At 40.7% G+C, this 23,636-nt stretch overlaps 1 protein-coding gene across 5 annotated transcripts in view; it reads right to left on the bottom strand.

The window, feature by feature from the left end:
• Nucleotides 1–23,259, bottom strand: part of LOC112252547 (myopalladin) — a 46,363-nt gene extending 23,104 nt beyond the window's left edge. For all 5 annotated transcript variants that reach the window (XR_006083505.1, XR_006083506.1, XM_024423856.2 and 2 more), the window contains exons 1-8: nucleotides 23,028–23,259; nucleotides 20,152–21,450; nucleotides 7,209–7,384; nucleotides 6,943–6,991; nucleotides 4,976–5,438; nucleotides 1,259–1,351; nucleotides 919–1,060; nucleotides 633–656 (exon numbers count right to left, since the gene is read on the bottom strand). Coding sequence is in view for 3 of the 5 variants with exons in the window: in XM_024423856.2 (XP_024279624.1) it covers nucleotides 633–656; nucleotides 919–1,060; nucleotides 1,259–1,351; nucleotides 4,976–5,438; nucleotides 6,943–6,991; nucleotides 7,209–7,384; nucleotides 20,152–21,449 (2,245 nt within the window). In the remaining 2 variants the exon portion in view is untranslated. The remainder of the gene's footprint in view (nucleotides 1–632; nucleotides 657–918; nucleotides 1,061–1,258; nucleotides 1,352–4,975; nucleotides 5,439–6,942; nucleotides 6,992–7,208; nucleotides 7,385–20,151; nucleotides 21,451–23,027) is intronic.
• Nucleotides 23,260–23,636: the final 377 nt, after the last annotated feature.

The following is a 23,636-nucleotide window of genomic DNA, read 5'->3' as shown; positions in this document are numbered from 1 at the left end:
TAGCTAACCTACTGTATGTACGGTATATGTATAGTGAAAAATAAATACAGTAAGCCTCTGCATTGTAAAATATGTCTGCATTTCTATATACTGTATAATTATTGCTCAATAGATTGTATTTTCTAAGATACAGAGAACTAATACGCATTCATAAAATGCATATGCTGTAAGTGAGCTGTTTTCCCCAATGGCACAGCAGCTACATTTGCTTCCATTCACGAGTGCTTCCCTGCGTTTCAGACACTCTGAAAGGCTCTGTAACCATGATAGTTCAACAGACACAGGTTGTTAAGGTTCCTTATAAGTTTGAGCTTTAGGAGGAGAAGTAAACTGGTTTTTATGCAGAGGAGTTACAGAAGCTACAGCCCCAGCCAGATACTCTAAACATCTGGAAAGAGGAATGGTGTACACTGGTTCATAGAAAACATCACCTAAGCTACAGTAGGACTTTGACTTTCTGAGGCCATTGTATCTAATGCTTGTATATATTGTATCTAATGCTTGTAATAAAATGTACATATCAGTAACACATAACACAAACTATTTTGATATATGCAGAAATATGCTGCATCTTAAGATTTTACAATTGTATTAATTGTACCATGACAGTCTCTCCTTTGCATAATACGTACCTGATTCATCCATGGATCGAGGCTCTAAAAATGAAGAAAATGCTAATATATATGTAATCATATGAAATCAGAGCTTTCTGTTCTTCATGCAGCCTTCTAAAAAACTTCCTCTCAGTTTTTTTATTTTTATACTTTAACAGTTTTTAAAATGCTTCCATTTATTAACTTCAAGTGAAAATGTACTAATAAACTAATACAAGAGAATTGAGGTAAATCACAGAACGTACCATAAGATGAATGTACATTATTCCGACACACAGTAAAGGAGGGAAGGTCTTGGTCTTACTCTTCTGCAGGATCCTGAAGTCAGGGGAGTCCTCTATGACAGTTCCTTCTCTGTACCAGTCCACCTTGGGGGAGGGGACTCCTTTAACACGGCACTCTAGCACCACCAGCTCGCTCTCCGATGCCAACAGGTCCTGCAGACTCTGAGGGGCCAAGTAGAGTGCACAGCCATCATAAGTTTATCATCACACACAAAACATGCAGTTTCTTAATGAAGTACATGAGCTTTAAAAATGTACCATATAAGACAATGTCATATTTTGTTCGAAGTTTGATGATGAAGTTGACATTGTACAGGTCTTCTAATTATTCATTGTGTGGATATAATATTAGTGGGGTACCTTTGTGAAAACAGGGGCAGCAATGATAGGCCTCCCGTCTAGACCTTGAGGATAGATGTCTGGACTTAGAGTATAGCTGTCTCCATTTAGGTTCTGAAAACAAAAGGATTTCATCAATTCAAGTGGAACTGACACCGTTTTAACTACTTTGCAGAAATGACATTAAACAAACACATAATCATACAAACACAATCATAATATCGGTCTAAAATATCAAATTCACATTTTATGCTTCAAAACCAACTTTATAAGAGTTTTAAAAAAATAGGCAATATTTGACAAAAAAATGTAATTGTAGCTAGCTAGCTACAGTGCCTTGCGAAAGTATTCGGCCCCCTTGAACTTTGCGACCTTTTGCCACATTTCAGGCTTGAAACATAAAGATATAAAACTGTATTTTTTTGTGAAGAATCAACAACAAGTGGGACACAATCATGAAGTGGAACGACATTTATTGGATATTTCAAACTTTTTTAACAAATCAAAAACTGAAAAATTGGGGGCCGAATACTTTCGCAAGGCACTGTATCTAGCAGCTGGACGGATGTCATGTTATCACTAGGGGCCTCATAAGCATTCCGTACGCACAAAATATGCCCTAATACACGCATGCGCCGGTTTGCATTTATAAAAACTGAATTTGACTTGAGAATGTTCTTATCCTTCCGCAAACTTTAGACCATGCATATGCAGTTTCCATTGGCTCTATTAGATGGCTATTTTAATTTCATTGTTTTGATCTGAAAGTGAGCGCGGTTTATAACATACAGTAGAATTAAACAGGTGAACAGACAGTTGATCTTTTGCATTGAAGTGTGTAGGCTACCACTGTAGTTCAAAAATAAATCTAAGTAGACAATGTTTCAGAATTCGGGTGCAGTGCAGCATATGGGTTTGGAAAAAGTTGGCTAAATGCCAAACATTATTGAATTCAAACGATCTGTTACAGGTTGATAACATTTTGCAATTGTTTTTGTCTATCAGAAACAGTCAAATACAGCAAATGTCACTGCAAAAGGAAACGTTCTGCCAGAACCTCCAAAGACATTTGATCGCAAATTCGCAATTGCTATTTCATTTAGATACCGTCTTGGTCTAATTCCATTACTTCTAAAGTATACACAGTTTTACAACTGGCTTGATTTATAATGGGAAACGTATGGCGAGTGCCAAGTTTATAAATCTCAATATTTTTGTGCATGTGCTGTGTTTTCAGGGGGCTCATTTATAACAGTTACGTATTTCACACTTAATATTTGAGTGCGTCAAATCTGAAAATACTGCTGTCTTTGGAGGTGATGGCAGAATGTTAAACTTTTGCAGGGACATTTGCTGTAGTCCTAGGCCATTTGACAGACAAATATCTGTGGGATCCATTTCTGAAATGTCTGCGCATGTGCACAAATATTGAGATAAATAAACTTGCCGCACGCCATACACACTTATGTTCTCCTTATAAATCAGACCTGCCATAAAACTATGAGCACGTGAACGAGCATTAAAACTCTGCCCGGAAAACGCCCTCCATTCCCCTTTTTAGAGAGTTTGGCCAATAACCGGAAGGTTGCTGGATCGAATCCCCGAGCTGACAAGGTAAATATCTGTCATTCTGTCCCTGAGCAAGGCAGTTAACCCACTGTTCCCCGGGCGCCGAAGACGTGGATGTGATCTGATTCTGAGAGGTTGGGTTAAATGCGGTTGGGTTAAATGCGGAAGACACATTTCAGTTGAATACATTCAGTTGGACAACTGACTAGGTGTCCCCCTGTCCTTATTCCTTTCATGTAAGAAATAACCTTTCAACCTGCAAACATTTCTCTCCGCCAACAAGAGAGGTGTGAACAGTTTGTGTCATGAACAGTGCTTGTGCCGATAAAAATCGACCTGCATGGGATGATCCGAATGCTGTAAGGGAGGCCTGAGTGAAAAGGTTTGGGAACCCCTGCTGTAGAGGTGTGCACAGAATGAAAATGTCACTGCAAAATATCAAAACAAGGGGCCTCCCGGGTGGCGCAGTGGTTAAGGGCGCTGTACTGCAGCGCCAGCTGTGCCATCAGAGTCCCTGGGTTCGCGCCCAGGCTCTGTCGTAACCGGCCGCGACCGGGAGGTCCGTGTGGCGACGCACAATTGGCCTAGCATCGTCCGGGTTAGGGAGGGCTTGGTCGGTAGGGATGTCCTTGTCTCATCGCGCACCAGCGACTCCTGTGGCGGGCCGGGCGCAGTGAGCGCTAACCAAGGTTGCCAGGTGCACGGTGTACCCTCCGACACATTGGTGCGGCTGGCTTCCGGGTTGGATGCGCGCTGTGTTAAGAAGCAGTACGGCTGGTTGGGTTGTGTATCGGAGGACGCATGACTTTCAACCTTCGTCTCTCCCGAGCCCGTATGGGAGTTGTAGCGATGAGACAAGATAGTAGCTACTACAACAATTGGATACCACGAAATTGGGGGAGAAAAAAGGGGTAAAAATTTTAAAAAATATATTTAAAAAAATTAAAATAAAACAAACTAAATGCACACTGCCTCTAGAGCGAATGCTTGCATTCTGCAAGTGATTGTATATTCCAAAACAATTTAGGCTAGTAGGCTAAATACTACAGCCCACACTTCGATGCGAAAGACTAATTGTTGTTCAATATTTAGTTTATCAACATTGGGTTTCTAATGTCCTGCCTTGGCTCTGATATTAAATAGGTAATGATGTCGCACAGCAATACTGTAGCCTACCCTTATTGTCAACTATTTTACATAAGCTAGCTGGCAATTTATAAGCTAGCTGGCAATTTAAAAAATATATTCTGCAGTAATTTATGCTGTGCTGGCAAGGATTGTGTCTATTTCTATAGGATAAAACAATAACCAATTGTTGTCGACCTGTCAGCAGAACATTTGATTTCAACAATGTTTTGCATCAACCTTTCCTCCAACCTAAATATGGACTGTCCGTGAATTGTGAAACAATTGCAGTATTTACAGTAGCATACATATCGGCCTATTTCAATGTAGAAACGTCAACTGTTCACCTGTTAAATACGACTGTACATTATAGCATAAACCGCGCTACCTATGGGATTGCAAAACTTGAACTATACAGTAGCCTATCTATACTAGGCCAATTAAATGAGAGATGTGCATGGTAATTTGTTGTATGGCTACTTCAGGAATATGAACCCATCACGGCCACAAAATTAGGAATTTACTCTGCAATGTTTGTGAAAATAAAATAAATAGATACAAACGCACGGTTTACAAATGAGCCCTTTGGACTGGACAAGACTGACAAATTTTTATTTGTTTCATTTATTTACTGCACTGTCTCTTATTTGCCCAAACTTACAGCCACTTTCCCATTCATATTACTGTAGAATTTTCACAAATACCGGACTCTTGTCATTTCCAAACATTTTATGAATGCATGAAAACATGAAGATTAGCATATCTACGTGTGCTAGCTTGTCACACACAAAAAAATGCATCATATTCTTCCTGAGGGTGTATATGAGCAGATCTTAATACCATTTAATGTTACTAAATTGGTGTCAGTTCCACTTTAAGTAACCAAACACAAATACACATTATTGTCAAGTACTGTGTGGGTCTTGAATAAAGATTACTGAGCAGAAAGGAACTTTTTTGACACATGCAGTATTTCAGATATCATTCATTTACATTTAAATGTTTGCAGTATATTCAGGAGCCAGAGATTGAGAAGATTATTACCTCGGCTAGAGTCGTCTGTACCGCAGCAACCTGGGCAGGCAGTGTAGAGGAGACCACCTGGGTCAGCGGTAGTGCCGTGGTAGAGACTGTCTGTGTCGGTAATGGTGTGGACGTCACTGGGACACGTGACGGTGTTGGCAGTGACAGAACTGACACCGTGTCCACAGGCGGTAGATCTAGAGTAGAAACTTCCTGGACAAGTAACTGTGCTGACATCTCCTGGGCAGGGACCAATGTAAACGCCACCTGGGTGGATGGTGCTGTTGTCACCTCCGTAACAGGAAGGACATTAGTAGCTACCTGGACAGGTACAGATGCAGTGACTACCTGGCTAGAAGGCAGTGAGGTGGCCTCCTGTGGCTGTTCTTCAGTGCAGATGGTTGCGTCATCCACACACAGAGACACAACACTGACCACTGGAGGTAAAGATTGGGCACCCGGCTGAGCTCGGGTCCTCTGTAGTCTTTAGGTTTACAAGAGAAACAGGATACATTGTTACTAACCAGGTTCCACTGGGCTAAAATTATTTTTAAAGTGTTGAAGTTACATATAGTTCCTTCAGGAAGAATTCATATACCCCTGGACTTATTTCACATTTTGTTGGGTTACAGCCTGAATTCAAAATGGATACAATTGTTGTTTATTTCTTCATCCATCTACACACAATACCCCATAATGACTAAATTAAAACAATTTGTGGAAATGTATTGAAAATTAAATACAGAGATATCTCATTTACATAAGTATTCACATCCCTGAGTCAATACTTTTGGCAGCAATTACAGCTGTGAGTCTTTCTGGGTAAGTCTCTAAGACCTGTCCACATCTGGATTGTTGATGATCATTGCTAGAGAACCATTTTCAGGTCTTGCCATAGATTTTCAAGACAATTAATAATTACAAGCATACCCATAACGTGATTCAGTCACCACTATGCTTGACAATATGGAGAGTGGTCCTCTATAATGTGTTGTATTGGATTTGCCCCAAACACAACACTTTGTTTTCAAGCCAAAAAGTGAATTGCTTTTTTGCAATAATACGTTAGTGCCTTTTTTGCAAACAAAGGCATGTTTTGGAATATTTTTTTATTTTGTACAGGCTTCCTTCTTTTCACTCTGTCAATTAGGTTAGTACTGTGGAGTAAATACAATGTTGTTGAGCCATCCTCAGTTCTCCTATCACAGCCATTAAACACTAACTGTTTTGAAGTCACCATTGGCCTAATAGTAAAATCCCTGAGCGGTTTCCTTCCTCTATGGCAACTGAGTTAGGAAGGATGCCTGTATCTTTGTAGTGACTGGGTGAATTGATACATCCTCCAAAGTGTAATTAATAAATTCACCATGCTCAAAGGGATATTCAATGTGTGCTTTTTTTACCAATAGGTGCCCTTCTTTATGAGGCATTGGAAAACCTCCCTGGTCTTAGTGGTCGAATCTGTTTGAAATTCATTGCTCGACTGAGTGGCCTTACAAATAATTTTATGTGTGGGGTACAAAGATGAGGTAGTCATTCAAAATTCATGTTAAACACTATTATTGTACACAGAGTGAGTCCATGCAACTTATTAAGTGACTTGGTAAGCATATTTTTACTCCTGAACTGATTTAGCTTGTCATAAACAAAGGGGTTGAATTGCTTAGTGACTCAAGACATGTCAGCTTTTCATTTTGTATTCATTTGTAAAAAAAAGTTTTATCTAAAAACATAATTCCACTTTGACATTATGGGGTACTGTGTGTAGGCCAGTGACACAAAATAACAATTTAATCCATTTTAAATGCAGGCTGTAACACAATTCTGGGGGGAAAAAGTCAAGGGGCGTGAATACTTTCTAAAGGCACTGTATGAGCTACACTGAGAGGCCTGTTACATTGCAGAATGTAAACCTTTGAGCTTGCTTTTACTACCCAATTAAATGTTTTCCAATTATATTTTGAGTAGAGGAAGAGTAGAGTACTCACTGTGCAAGTTCAGAATGTTGTTCCCCCTCCGAATCTGTAGAGGAGGCACCTGTATAAAATATAAAAGAGGGTGATATGCAGCACACTAGTAGGGATGATCTTAGTATGATTGTCTATATTAATGTTTTAATTTAAAATTAAACATTTGTACCAGAGGAGATACTAATTAAATAGCAGTAATACTTTTTAGGTTGTATAGTAAGTATTTATGTGACGATGCGCTCTAGATCGGTCACTTGACTTGAAGGTCGAAACTCAATGGTCACCTTCGACGTAGATTTCGGCGGATGTAGAGCCTGTGCCGTAGAAGTTGGATGCAAAGCAAGAGTACCGCCCTGTGTCTTCCTCGAATGCCTCAGCAATGGTCAGAGAGTGCAACTCGCGGTTGTTGATGATCTGAATGTCAGGGCAGTTCTCCAGCTCCTTCCCCTCACAAAACCACCTGGAAAGCCACACAATACATATGCTCCTTTTAGTGTCATTACATTAGCTATTCAGCCCATTGTGCATAATCGCTGTATAACATCTTACTGCTTCCAACTTCAAAATATACACAGAGTGTACAAAACAGTAGGAACACAGAGTCACATCCCCTTTCGACTTCAATGCTTCCCAGAGTTGTGTCAAGTTGGCTGGATGTCCTAGGGTGGTGGATCATTCCCAATACACACGGGAAACTGTTGAGCGTCAAAAACCCAGCAGCGATGCAGTTCTTGACACACTCAAACTGGTGCGCCTGGCACCTAATACCATACCCAATTCAAAGGCTCTTAAAACTTTGGTCTTGCCCGTTCACCCTCTGAATGGCACAAGTACAAAATCCATGTCTCAATTGTCTCAAGGCTTAAAAATCCTTCTTTAACCTGTCTCCTAAAAAATATCTACAGTGATTCAAGTGGATTTAACAGGTGACATCAATAAGGGATCATAGCTGGATTCACCTGGTCAGTCTGTCAGGGAAAAAGAGCAGGTGTTCCTAATGTTTTGTACACTCCGTGTAAGTTAAATGAAGATCAAGTTGAGTTGACAAAAAAAAAAATATATATATATATATTATATATATATATTCTGTATTGGCAACTCTCTTCCAGTCATAACTCATTAGTGTATGTGGTGAGTGTCTTGACCCAGCTCCCTCCCATTACGTATGTGTTGTAACTTTAATGTGTTACAGAGTTAATGTTTAAGTTTATTCATTGAGCTGTATCTAAAGATATTTCTTTACAGTTATTTGCATATGTAATTGTATTGGGTTGTGTTGAATTACGCTTTTGCAAGTTCCAGAATGCCTTGCGAGAGGAAGGAGAGAGATAACGCGCCAATTATGTGCAGGTGCAGTGATTGTGGCTGACTTTCCGAAAGCATCTTACCTGCATTGCTCTGTACCAAAACAGTTGTTTAATGTAACGTGAACAAGTATTATTACCAAAAAATAAGCTTTCGTATCAAACCCGACGTCCGAGTCATTACTTTGAAGTTAGTTAATCTAAAAGTATGTTTGGCCAACGACAAGTAAGTGTAGCTACAATCAGGTCAGGGGAAGAAGTTCTGGTGAGCTCTCTTACACTGTAAAACAAGCCGCAACCACCACACCACCTTACCATGCCAAATGAGCCCTTAGTTACCACTTGCTATATGCCAATAGTGATCGATGTAAAATCTAAATGAATAACGTTCTGAAGATGAAAAATATACACTACTGTTATATACCTGACTGTGACTAGTTTAAAACCACCTCAACTAACTTAACGATTTTCTATAAATACCCCCAAAAGTTTACAGATTTGATAGAGCAAAAGCAAAAGTATTTCTAGTTTTGTATTGTCTACTACAATATTCAGTTAAAGATGTTCAAGTATGAATTTACATGAAGTTGTCTTTCAGGCTTCGTGTAAAAAAATGGCTAGTATTTCCAGTATGACATCAATGGAGTCCTTGATCTGCTAGAATGGCAACTCCATAAAGACACTTGTTAAATCAGAGATGATTTAACGGCCAAATACTAAACCTATATTATTGTACTAACTGGTATCCTCTCATACCCTGTGTACTAAAAAGCCGACCAGCCACCATGTCTCTGTACTGTAGATCTATTTTGGGAGGATGAGGCAATGATGCAGTGTAAAATATATCAGATAGACATGTAGACAAGATCCAGCATGAATGAATGTTCTGCATACACAGAAAAATAAAAAATTAAGTTGAGACTATGCAGTCAAATATAAATACTCAGTGTTACAGAGTCCCCCTGCCGAGAGCGCTGTGGGACTAATTTCTAGCGTGTGTGTTATAGTTTATGTCTGACTGGAGCTGTGCGGTCTGACTCTCACCCATCCTTACCCTTTCTCCCCCTCCGGTGAGAGATCGACATCTCCTCCAGCTCATGCCTTCAGCCAAATCAGACAATAGCCATGTGTCTCAACACTGTGCACGCTCTAGCTATGCAGACTCTCCAGGCCCTGATTGGCTAGCCAGCCTGACCCACACTCTCCAAGGGAGTAAATATTACCTGAACAGTGTTATTCCAGTCTGAGTGTGGGAGGACATAAACTCAGCAAAAAAAAACATCCTCTCACTGTCAACTGCTTTTATTTTCAGCAAACTTAACGTGTAAATATTTGTATGAACATAACAAGATTCAACAACTGAGACATAAACTGAACAAGTACCACAGACATGTGGCCACCAGCTGCATTAAGTACTGCAGTGCATCTCCTCCTCATGGACTGCACCAGATTTGCCAGTTCTTGCTGTGACAGGTTACCCCACTCTTCCACCCAGGCACCTGCAAGTTCCCAGACATTTCTGGGGGGGAATGGCACCTGCCCTCACCCTCCGATCCAACAGGTCCCAGACGTGCTCAATGGGATTGCGATCCGGGCTGTTCGCCTGCCATGGCAGAACACTGACATTCCTGTCTCGCAGGAAATCACGCACAGGACGAGCAGTATTGCTGATGGCATTGTCATGCTGGGGGGTCATGTCAGGATGATCCTGTAGGAAGGGTACCACATGAGGGAGGAGGATGTCTTCCCTGTAAGGCACAGCATGGAGATTGCCTGCAATGACAACAAGCTCAGTCCGATGATGCTGTGACACACTGCCCGAGACCATGACAGACCCTCCCCCTCCAAATCAATCCCGCTTCAGAGTACAGGCCTTGGTGTAATGCTCATTCCTTCGACGATAAACGTGAATCCGTCCGTCACCCCTGGTGAGACAAAACCGTGACTCGTCAGTGAAGAGCACTTTTTGCCAGTCCTGTCTGGTCCAGCGACGGTGGGTTTGTGCCCCCATTGTTACCGATGATGTCTGGTGAGGACCTGCCTTACTGCGAGGACGATCAGCTGTCCGTCCTGTTTCCCTGTAGCGCTGTCTTACCCTGGGCATCTTTCTTTTGGTGTTTTTCAGAGTCAGTAGAAAGGCCTCTTTAGTGACCTAAGTTTTCATAACTGTGACCTTAATTGCCTACCGTCTGTAAACTGTTTGTGTCTTAACGACCGTTCCACAGGTGCACGTTCATTAATTGTTTATGGTTCATTGAACAAGTATGGTAAACAGTGTTTACATTTTTTACAATGAAGATATAAGTTATTTGGATTTTTACTAATTATATTTGAACGACAGGGTCCTGAAAAAGGGACGTTTCTTTTCTTGCTGAGTTTATGTGCATGGGATGCGTGACTACAAAAACCATCCCCATGTACATGTCCATGTTTATCTTCTCCTGTGTGTGTTAACTCTTGGGCTGCTTTTATTCCCCTCTAACCAGGGCCGGAGTCAGTGAGTCACAAACCAGTAATATACTTAGAGACGGGTTGCTCTCTCTCACTCACTATTGGACAAAGTTTAAAATCAAACCAATCAGAATGCAATACACAGTATAAGCGGAGGATGTTCTGAATCCTTTTCTAGGATTGCAAGTCTGCTACCCAATCTCTAACAAACCAGCGAGCCTATCAAAAGGATTTGCTGGATAGTTCAGCAAAGGTTTGAGTTTATTCCAAGGGGAGGTGGTCCTCTTTGGTGTGCCCCCTAGAGAAGATGGAAAATCCCAATTGAGATTCTTATCAAGAAAGAGGATCCAGTGTCCAAAATATCCCTGATGCAATCACCCACTTTACTCCTGATGTGTGGCTGATACTTGGTCGCAATGTACATATAGGAGACATCACTGGAATGTACTGCCTAAGGTCCATCTGGCAAAGCATGTCAGTTCTAATGAGTAAGGGTTTAATTTGAAAGTATGAGTAGTAGAGTATCTGGCTAATCTCTACGTAGACTGCCTGGCTGCTGCACCTGTCAAGGCTATTTTCCCTCCAGACTCCCGCCCTAGAGAGGAAAGCCCCCCCAACAGAATGCCCCAAAGCCTAGGAAGGCTATGACTGGGTGTCCCAGTTGCATACACACAATATTAAACAGACTGAGAATACGCACAATACCATTCCCTGACACACCAGAGCTACTAAATCATAGGAGGTGATACAGAGCACACTTAAAGCTAGAATCCTTAATTGAAACAATAACAAAGCGGCCACCCTGCCTGTGTTTTGGTAAAAAAGTGGAGGCAGGGGCCTGGAGAAATGTAACCACTTTCAAATGAATATACATATATGGATGCAAGGACTGACCATCCATGATATCAAAATTATAGTTGTAACTTGTAACCATGTTTTGAGGCTATACAGTGTTTGTTTACATTTACATTGTTCAAAAACATTGTAATAAAAAAAGCTTGTATTTTGGGTTCTGATGGGGTACGACAGTTGAACTGAGCTCATGAGGCATTTATAAGATATATCAGTGGGTATATATATAATTCATTTATAAGTCAAAAATGGATGTAGCAACTAAGGATTCTAGTTTTAATACTGAGAGAACATAACCACGACATCAAGAACAAACCCAAGTTAACACACCAACTGACAGATAGCAACTGTGTACAGTGCCAAGCTCTAACAAAATTACATGACACATCATATGAAATACTAAGCGAAGAGGCAAAAGCTCCTTAATATATTGATAATGATAAAACATCTAGCGTGGAGAGTGAGCAAAACATGAACTCATACACAACATAACAGCACTAAGAACTGACATAAAACACAATATAACATTTCAAATATACACCTATCATATCAACTGTTTTACCAAATCCTACTTTAACTTTTCTAACAACTCAGCCAATTCCATTCCACCACAAGACACTAATGGGCCCAGTGCCACTGCCAGTCCCAAAATGGTGGAGAGAAACATCAGTGACCAGAGCGTGTCAGTAGGTTAGCATCGTCTAGTGAGACCTTCAGCTGGCCCCTGCTTATTCTGACCGCTCAAGTGACCTCTCTCTGTCTATCAATTCAAGCAGGAATCTTTGAACAACGGTTCAAACTAGTACACCACATTCTGTTACTGTTATTTCTTGGCAAATAGGCCACAATCTGTGTTCAGATATTTAAGAACATTACTATGAGCTGATAAAAACCCACTGGCATTTAGAGTGCTGCACACAAACACTGCAATGATCTAATGTTACAGACATAAAACAGAACACACAGCACTTTGTCAGCTGTTTGCTAAAATCACCCGTCAAACATGCAGATCTCCCTTGACGTCTTAGAAAACGGAAAACTTTGTCTTGACAATCCCACACAGAGCATTGTCACAATCGACATATCTTATGACAAACACAGTGTATTGTTGTACAGTTGTATTGTCTAACTAATAGCTGATCTATACTTAGGAATTGTGACACTTCTCTGAGTTTACTGTACCCTCTCACTAAAAGTACTGGAGTCCATGGGTATCAGTATGTAAATACCAGCTCAGTATCATGAATACCCCGAGACATATCTGAATATTTGCAAATTCAAGACCAAACAAGCAAATATTACCCTGAGATCATTTTACAAAATACCTGTAAAAACAGATTTTCTTACTGGCCTTCTTTTCTTTGAAACAAAAGAAAGCTATACATTTCAAAATGTGTTTAACTGGTGTTCATATTCGACAATGTCAACAACATTCTGAATATCTTAATTGTCTCACTTTGCATCTTATTGCTCACTCACCCTTGATTCCTGCACTTCTTTCATATGTCCATTTAGATTGGGCTCCCGAGTGGCACAGTGGTCAAAGACACTGCATCCCAAGACACTGCATCCCAGTACAAGAGGCGTCACTGCAGTACCTGGTTCGCATCCAGGCTGCATCACATCCGGCCGTGTTTGGGAGTCCCATAGGGAGGCACACAATTGGCGCAGCGTCGTCCGGGTTTGGCCGTCATTGTAAATAAGAATTTGTTCTTAACCTGACTTGCCGAGTTAAATTATTATTATTATTTTTTTTAAATAATGTCTTCAACAGTAAAATAATCAAATTGTACTCACTATGTGATGGGTAATCTCCTGTTTTCAGGCTCATACATTGCCTTCGGAAAGTATTCAGACCCCTTACAGTCTTAAAAAAACTCAGCAATTTACTCACAGTACCCCATAATGACAAAGTGAAAACAGGTTTTTAGAATTTTTGCAAAGAAAAAAAAAAGAAATACCTTATTTACGTAAGTATTCAGCCCCTTTGCTATGAGACTTGAAATTGAGCTTAGGTGCATCCTGTTTCCATTGATCATCCCTGAGATGTTTCTACAACTTGATTGGAGTCCACCTGTGGTTAATTCAATTGACTGGACATGATTTGGAAAGGCACACACCTGTCTATATTAGGTCCCACAGTTGACAGTGCATGTCAGAGCAAAAAACATGCCATGAGGTTGAAGGAATTGTCTGTAGAGCTCGTAGACAGGATTGTGTCGAGGCACAGATCTGGGGAAGGGTACCAAAACATGTCTGCAGCATTGAAGGGTCCCAAGAACTCCATCATTCTTAAATGGAAGAAGTATGGAACCACCAAGACTCTTCCTAGATCTGGCAGCCCAGGCAAACTAAGCTATCGGGGGAGAAGGGCCTTGGTCAGGGAGGTGACCAAGAAACCAATGGTCACTCTGAAAAAGCTCCAGGGTTCCTCTGTGGAGTTGGGAGAACCTTCCAGAAGGATAAACAACTCTGTAGCACTCTACCAATCAGGCCTTTATGGTAGAGTGGCCAGATGGAAGCCACTCTTCAGTAAAAGGCACATGACCGCCTGCTTGGAGTTTGCCAAAAGGCACCTAAAGGACTCTCTTGATGAAACCAAGTTTGAACTCCTTGGCCTGAATGCCAAGTGTCACATCTGGAGGAAACCTGACACCATCCCTACGGTGAAGCATGGTGGTGTCAACATCATGCTGTCGGGATGTTTTTCAGCGGCAGGGACTAGGAGACTAGTCAGAATCGAGGGAAGGATGAACGGAGCAAAGTTCAAAAGGATCCTTGATGAAAACCTGCTCCAGAACACTCAGGACCTCAGACTGGGGCCGAAAGTTCACCTTCCAACAGGACAATGACACTAAGCACACAGCCAAGACAATGCAGGAGGGGCTTCGGGACAAGTCTCTGAATGTCCTTGAGTGGCCCAGCCACAGCCCAGAGTTGAACCCGATTGAACATCTCTGGAGAGACCTGAAAATAGCTGTGCAGCAACACTCCTTATCCAACCTGGCAGAGCTTGAGAGGATCTGCAGAGAAGAATGGGAGAAACTCCCCAAATAAAGTCAAGACTGTAATTGCTGCCAAAAGGTGTTTCAACAAAGTACTGCTTAAAGGGTCTGAATTCTTATGTAAATGTGATATTTCCATTCATTTTAAAACCTGTTTTTGCCTAGTCATTATGGGGTATTGTATGTAGATTGATGAGGGGGGAAAACGTTTTAATCAATTTCAGAATAAGGCTGTAACGTAACAAAATGTGGAAAAAGTAAAGGGGTCTGAATACTTTCCGAATGCACTGTATACTCCACTGCTTTGATTGGTGTAACGTTAACTAGAAACCACAAGTGTCTATCCAGATAATAAAAAGGCACCCGTGAACGAAAATACAAGGAACTTATAGTTGCATGTAATTTGTACCTGCATGAGCAAAGTCATTGTAGCCAATCATTTCACTTCCCCTGTGAGAACCATGAGTATGGGCCGATTTGGCTTTGCTGTACCACAACCAAAACCTGCCAGCAAGCCTACCTACCAAAAAAAAAAGTAAAGATACCAGAATAGAAAATTACATTAGTAAACGTTAGTCACCCACTACTTGAGTAAAAGTAAAAAGTATTTGGGTTTAAATATTCTTAAGTATCAATAGTAAATGTAATTGCTAAAATATACTTAAGTATAAAAAGTAAAAATATCAATAATTTAAAATGTCTAATACTAAGCAAACGAGAAGGCACCATGTTTTTGTGTCAACAGGAAGTATTATTAAAGAGATGCTTTACATTGAAATACAGACAGAGATGTAATAGTCCCAGAGTTAATGATCCAAGGTCAGTTTTGCTTAATCAAGCTCTCTCTCTATCCATCTTTCTCATCTGCAGGTATGTTTTGATGTGAGAGAGGAAGCCAGTCCCATCAGCGCCACCTCACCCGCTCTTAAGATAGCCTTGAGCCCCCAGTTGGCCCGAAGGTTGGTTAGGAGACACCGCAATTGTGATGAACTGAGAGAATATTAGGGTAGCACTGTAATTCATTAATCACATGCTGTCTGCCTCTGTTCTTACCGCTTTCCCTTTCTGTCTTCTACACCTTTCTGTCTTCTACACCTTTCTGTCTTCTACACCTATGTTCTTGAAGTACTTGAATGTGTATTTATAATATAATATTACCATAATTATAATGCCACCTGGATAATGAACTTCTTTCAATAAAGCGTTTCACATTCTCCACCTCGTCTTTCTTCCTCATTTTATAATGCACACCATATGTTCATTGAAGTACAGATTGAATGTGTATTTATAATATAATATTACAATGATCATAATTATAATGCATGTATTATGTATTTATAACACCTGGATAATGAACTTCTTTCAATAAAGCGTTTCACATTCTCCACTGGTTGAAATTAATTAAAATTTTCAGTAAATGCTCTAGCTTGCTAGATTCTATTCATCCACTGTTTCACAATACAACAGCCTGGTTTTGCTGGTTTTCTCAGGAGTCCCTAAAACATTAAACAACACGAATTATGAATTCATTCTCCTGTCATAACACTAGCTAGCTAGCTGGTTAATGTTAGCTAGTCAGCTAACTTGCTAAATAGCGATTTTCGTCAATTAACTTTATGACAAAAAAAATATGCACAAACGTTTGTCTCTATATTAACGAACATACTCCTCTCAAATGTAAGTGTTTTGCTTGACTCGTTATGACGTTATAACTACTTACATTTGATTCCACCGTAATGTTTTGTCAGCCATCTTCACCCAGGGACGGGCATCAAATTCGTCATTGGAACCACTCGATATGATTGGTCATATAAAAACCTTTGGGTCCAAATGCATAATGAGTGCTCTATCTCCCCCTTATGGTGGTCTGGAGCAATGAAGCCATGACACTGGGTACCTCTAAGTCCAGCGGTGTAAGCTTGCAACTTTTAAAGGAGGAACCACTGTGTGTGTGTGTGTGTGTGTGTGTGTGTGTGTGTGTGTGTGTGTGTGTGTGTGTGTGTGTGTGTGTGTGTGTGTGTGTATATATATATATCCTCCTTTAAAAGTTGCAAGCTTACACCGCGGGACTTAGTACCTTAGGTACCCAGTGTCAAACTAAGCACACACATGCTTAGTTTGTAAATTATGTCTGGGTGTTGGAGCGTGCCCCTTGTTATCAGTGTATATTTTATCTGTGTATATTTTCCTGTCCTGCTAAGCATTCAAAATGTAACGAGTACTTTTGGGTGTCAGGGAAAATGTATGGAGTAAAAAGTACATAATTTCTTTAGGAATGAAGTGAAAGTTGTCAAAAATATAAATCGTAAAATTAAAGTACATATACCTCCAAAAACTACTAAGTAGTATTTTCAAGTATTTTTACTTAAGTATTTACACCACTGGTAGCTAGTAGTGATGGGGTAAAAAAAAAGATAGTTACATATCAGGATATTATTTTTTACGATATATCGTATCGTCTTGACAATATCTCAATATTATTTTTGCGCTAGTTAGCTGTACCTGCATCAAAGCTCCAGTATATTTCCTTCATAGCTTGTCCTCCAACTTCTTTTTAAATAGGGAGTCAATTTGTTTTCAGAACTTTTATTTCCATGACTGAACGAAACTCGTTTTCTCATGGCTCCCTCTTGTCCCTCTGCAGCAGACATATGGGGTGAGCAATAAGTTTGGAACATTGAATCGCAATAAAATCACAGTATCGAATCGCAATACATATAGAATCGGGAGAATCGCAATACAGTGCCTTGAGAAAGTACTCACACCTCTTGATTTTTTCCACATTTTGTTGCATTACAAAGTGCGATTTAATTGCCATTTTTTCTCAATGATCTATACCAAGCACTCTGTAATGTCAAAGTGGAAGAAAAATTCTACTTTTTTTATATTTTTTATGAATGGAAAATAAAACAAATACATTTCATTAAAAGTACTCAACCCTCTGAGTCAACACATGTTTGGCAGTAATTACAGATGTGAGTCTTTCTGGTTAAGTTTCTAAGAGCTTTGCAAACCTGGATTGTAAAATATTTGCCCATTATTATTTTTAAACTTCTTCTAGCTCTGTCAAGTTGGCTGTTGATCATTGCCAATGGTTTAAAGTATTAAAGTAAAAAATACTTTAAAGTACCATTTAAGTCATTTTTGGGGGGTATCTGTACTTTACTATTCATATGTTTGACTACTTTTACTTTGCAACATTCCTAAAGAAAAACTGTACTTTTTACTCATTACATTTTCCATGACGTCCAAAAGTACTAGTTACATTTTGAACACTTAGCAGGAGAGGAAAATGGTCCAATTCACTCACGTATCAAGATAACATCCCTGGTCATCCCTATTGCCTCTGATCTGGCGGACTCACTAAACACAAATGTTTTGTTGTAAATTATGTCTGAGTATTGGAGTGTGCCCTAACCTTTCGATTAAGGTATCTTTACTTTTACTCAAGTATGACAATGGTACTTTTTTTCCACCAGAGATCTTTGCTTGACAGCCATTTTCAAGTCTTGACATAGATTTTCAAGCCAAATTAAATCAAAACTGTAACTAGGTCACTCAGGAACATTTAATGTCATCTTGGTAAGTAACTCCAGTGTATATTTGGCCTTGAGTTTTAGGTTATGGCGCTGCTGAAATGTGGATTTGTATCCCAGTGTCTGTTGGAAAGCAGACTGAACCAGGTTTTCCTCTAGGACTTTGCCTGTGCTTAGCTCTGTTCCTTTTCTTTTTATCCCAAAAAACTCCCTAGTCCTTGCCGATGACAAGCATACCCATAACATGATGCAGCCACCACCATGCTTGAAAATAGAAGACTGGTACTCAATGATGCGTTGTGTTGGAATTACCCCAAACATGATGCTTTGTATTCATTTCTTTGCCACATTTGTTGCAGTATTTACTTTAGTGCTTTATTTAAAACAGGATGTATGTTTTGGAATATTTGTATATGTACAGGCTTCCTTCTTTTCACTGTGTCATTTAGGTTACCACTGTAGAGTAACTACAATGTTTTTGATCCATCCTCAGGTTTCTCCCATCACAGCCATTCAACTCTAACTGGTTTAAAATCACCATTGGCCTCATGTTGAAATCCCTGAGCGGTTTACTTCCTCTCTGTCAACTGAGTTATGAAGGACGCCTGTATCTTTGTAGTGACTGTGTTTATACTTCACCATGCTCAAAAGGATATTAAAATGTTCACTCATCTACCAATAGGTGCCCTACTTTGCGAGGCAAAAAAAAAACTCCCTGTTCTTTGTCGTTGAATCTGTGCTTGAAATTCACTGCTTGACTGAGGGACCTTACAGATAATTGTATGTGTGGAGTACAGAGATGGGGTAGTCATTCAAAAAGCATGTTAAACACCATTATTGCACACAGAGTTAGTCCATGCAACTTATTATCTGACTTGTTAAGCACATTTTTACTCCTGAAGTTATTTAGGTGTGCCATAACAAAGGGGTTGAATACTTAGTGACTCAAGACATTTCTCCTTTTCATTTTTTATTCATTAGTAAACATTTCTAAAAACATAATTTCACTTTGACATTATGGGGAATTGTGTGTAGATCTGTGACACAAAAACAACATTTTATAAATTTTAAATGCAGGCTATAGCACAACAAAATCTGCACCTAAGTATCGTGATAATATCGTATTGTGAGGTCCCTGGCAATTCCCAGCCCTACTAGCTACAGTAGCTACACTCACAGCTTACAGTCCCTATTTTTTAAAATATTTATCAACTCCAAGTGGAAATTCCCATACCCAATTCGTGAGTATGTACAAGTAACCTTCGTCATTCTTCATAGGTGAAACCTAAATGTGTTTCCACTATAGGACAGGAAATTACATCAAAATAGTGGCGGCAACTTCCTCTGTGGGGGCCCTTTAAAAGCCCAATGCAGCCATTGTTATATCAATATAATTTCTGGGTTATTAAGTACCTTACTGTAATAGACTTCCATTAAAATGGGCAAAAGTAACTTTTTAGCAAAAAAAAACATTTCTCAAGCAAGAATTTTGCTGGGACTGTCCGAGTGGTCTGAGTGGGGAGGTGAAAACTGAAAACTGGCTTTTATTGGCAGACAGGTTTGGAACTCTCTTTGTTATTGGTCTATTAACCAATTGACTGCATGGTGATGTCACTATGGAAAGCCGAAACCCTTGCCTATGCACACCTGCTGATTATAAGGTCCTGTGTAGATTGAATTTTCAACAAGCAACTATCAGGAATTAACACTGATCAAATGTTGTCACACTTTTACAGTGTTAGTTTCATCAGCTGTTGTATAATATGATACAAAACTTTGAAATTTGACTGCACTGGGCCTTTAAGCTGACTTTAGCCACTGTAACTCACATAATTTTTTTTAGATAGGATTAGCTAAAGTTAGCAGTGGCTATTTAAATACATTTTAACTATGGATGACAGTTTCTCTTTGCCCCATAAACTTCTTTCAGACGAAGTGTAAAAGTCGAGGTATGTGTTTTAAAAAAAAAAAAAAAAAAAAAATAAAAAAAGGGAAGATATCCTTTCAATTAAGAAGATATGAAACTTTGGCTACCTAAACATTAACATTCAGTGAGGTTGAACGATTGGTTAGCCTTACCGGACTTCGGGCATGGGGAGTCCTCGAACAATACAGTCCAGCTGTACCTTGCTGCCCTCCAGCACCTCCCTGCTTTTCAGTTTTTGGATGAAGTGAGGGGGCTCACAGATGGGGTCGGCTGTGTACACCCCGGGGGTGATCTCCACCAGGGCAGGGCTTTCAGCCTCATCATACTGCTCCTCAGTAGTCCTCCGGTCCTGCATGGGGAAGTAAGCATGCCCAAACCCTGGATCCATGCCCAAACCCTGGACTTCTGATGGCTGAATACTGAAAGGATTAGTAGGCCTCTCCATCTCCATTTCCGTTTCGAAGTCTTGGAGAAGAATGGTTCGTTCCCTGTTGTCTGCATTCAGGGAGTAAACACTCCCATCCACTTGACCCTTGTTGGCTCTGCTCCTATGAGTTTTGCATGATCTGGGCCATATCCTTTTGGAGCTGTTAGCCTTGAACAGAGAGGAGAGCTCCTCGATGAAGTCTGCTGCCTTGTTGAGGAACTCCTTCTTGGACTGGGTCCCCAGGCCGTACTCTGGAGTGTTTATCCCCCTAGCCCCTGACCTCTTAAAGTCCTCAAAGGCCTCCCTGGCCACCCAGTTGTTCATTGTAATGTCCTGGATAATGGACGGTGGGAACGTCTGTCTGTCTGTCCTCATTCCATTGTCCTGGATGGACGGTGGGTACAACTCTCTGTCTGTCCTCGTGTCGTTGTCCTGGATGGACGGTGGGTACAACTCTCTGTCTGTCCTCGTGTCGTTGTCCTGGATGGATGGTTGGGACAGTGGATATTTCTGTCTGTCGGTCCTTATTGCGTTGTCCTGAATGGACAGTTGGGATGGCTGATATATCTGTTTGTCTATCCTTATCACATTGTTTGGTATGGACAGAGGTGAGAATGACCGTCTCTCTGGGAAGAATGTCACATGTGTTGGTAGGGGTTCTTTTAATTCCAGGTCAGGCTGGGTGTCGGGAGTGTTGGATGCAGTGGAGGTGACAGAAGGGGTGACCGGGGCCTTGAACTCTGTCCTCTCCTCGCAGGCCTTGTGTCCGATAGCCTGACAGGCCAGGTTGACACTCTTATCCAGTTCTTCCTGGCTCAGGAAGGCTGAGAGGTCTGGGAACTGGGGTTGGGGCTTGTCCTGCCCCGCGGAGTCCTCCGCCTTGCCTTTGAGGGGCGCGTAGACCAGGTGCCGCGAGGAGTCGGAACGGCTCATGCCGCTGTGTCTCGCCCTCGCTTCGGCCAAGTAGTTCTCTCTCAAGAGCTGAGACAATGATGTATGCTGGTTCACATTGTCCTCTTGCATGCTGTTGGGAAATAAGAGGGTTTCAAACTTTAACTTGATTGTGACTCATTTTAGTGTGTCAGTGCATAATGTATTCCCCCCTGTGAAAATTCATAATTACACTTCCATTTAAATTTGTTCAGACATGAATCATTTAGAAACTTATAATAAATCAATGTTTCTTACATTCATTGAATATTTGACAGAAATAATGCAATCTGTGTTCCACTTGTGGCTCACAATAAATTCCTATTTTAGCATTCATTATTACCTTGCTTTTCTCAATCTTCTGTCTTTCAATTGCAATGAAAATGCACAGTATACCATGCACAAATACCACTCCCCCAAAAACTGTCTTTCTTTGGAATCGGTTTGTTGGGCTCAACATTCGTTGGATCATAATTCTCCCACAAAATCAGCAAGCAGCCACATGGCTTGGAATAAGGGCACAGTAACAAACCTGACTAGTGAGTGCAACTGCTCAATATGACTAATTGTTTCAATGACATACAAAATATCTTGTTTCCATATTCATTGCCCCCCCCCCCAAAAAAAAAGACAAAAAAAGACTAGAGCATCATTGCCATTTGAATAATAATAAAAGCCTGCCAATGCATAAAAATGTGTTAACCCAGTTCAAAACCACAATGCATTCAATACGACTTAAAAATAGTACTCCATTTTAATTTCAAAACATCTTAAACTCTGTGGCCCCAGAAAGAGATTAGTTTCATGCATGAACATTGGATCGTGCCCAACTTTTCAGTGCATTCAAGATATGTTTCTTTCATCATGTCCAGCCTTTAAACAGCTTTTTGGCTCTGAGTAGTTATTGAATCCAGAAATGGAATATGGTACACAGATGCTACTGACACTCAAATCTGTGCAATTAAGAGAGGCAGCAATGCCCTTCTAATAGACCTGCAGCTGCTGTATACACGAATCCTTTGCAAACAGCCTCCAAGCCCCCCAAGTCATATCTAATTATAGTAAGGGCTCAGTTTACAAGAATAAAAAAAGTCCTCCTGGTCTTCTGTGCACTCAACAAGGATTTGATCACCTACCAAAACTCAAATGACACATACAAATCATTTTGTGCGAATTTATGAGGGTGATACTGAACACTTACAAAAACACTACGTCACCCCCCTCACAGACTGGAAATACAGACCTTGGGTTAAATCAGCAGCACTACCTGCCCAGGTTCATGGTAGAATTAATAAGACACATAAGTCACTTCAAATTCAATGACACAAGCCCATGCTTGACCAATGAAGTAGGTTTATGTCAGACTTGCTGAGTTTACTGTACACACCAATTAATATGTGGGGCAGCATGTAGCCCCATGGTTAGAGAATTGGGCCAGTAACCGAAAGGCTGCTGGATCAAATCCCTGAGCTGACAAGATAATAATTCTGCCCCTGAACAAGGCAGTAAACCCACTGTCCCCTGCTAGGCTGTCATTGTAAATAAGAATTTGTTTTTAACTGACTTGCCTAGTTAAATAAAGGTTTAAAAATATATATATAAATATGCAGTTGATGTATGAACCCAAATGAGGGTCAATGAACAAGAGGTAATTGGGGTTGGGTGTTTTACCTTCAAATAAACCCCAGCGGGCCCCGGCTGGAGCTGGCGGTAATCCTCGGAGCGCACCTGTGCTCAAAGAGAGGGGATTCCAGTCTTCCAGTGGTGGCCACCTGGGAAAATGTGGACACGGTGCAACTGGCCCAGATGGATTCCCAATTTATTGCACAGAGTTAGCCTTGGAGTTTACTGGAAAATATGGAGGCAAGTAGCTAGGGCAACCTGCCACCAGTAAAAGTAGTGACATTTGTCAGCACACTAGTCGCAAGTTATTTTGGGGTGACCAGGACCATGTGCCTGAGTGGCATCCCAGTTCATTGGCCAGTGGGGGCGTTCTGGAAAGGGATTCCTCCTCCGGAAGAGAAGCACCGTTCAAAGCACGACCACTCCACTGAATTAGAAGCCCCACTCCACTGAATTAGAAGCCCCTTGTTGAGCCTCCGACACACTAGGGTTAACACAGCAGATTACTGGTGTTGATTAAGTGCTCTCTGTGAACTAGCTGAAGGGGAATTATCATAGAGCCCTGTCAAATATATTGACTAATGATTATATACACATACTGCGTCATTCAACTAAGACATGCAAGCACAAATTTATCAGCATTAATAAACAAAACAA

Source organism: Oncorhynchus tshawytscha, linkage group LG01 (assembly GCF_018296145.1).
Source record: "Oncorhynchus tshawytscha isolate Ot180627B linkage group LG01, Otsh_v2.0, whole genome shotgun sequence".
NCBI lineage: Eukaryota > Metazoa > Chordata > Actinopteri > Salmoniformes > Salmonidae > Oncorhynchus > Oncorhynchus tshawytscha.
The sequence above is the reverse complement of the archived record's forward strand: the minus strand, read 5'-3'. Positions and strand labels throughout refer to the sequence as shown.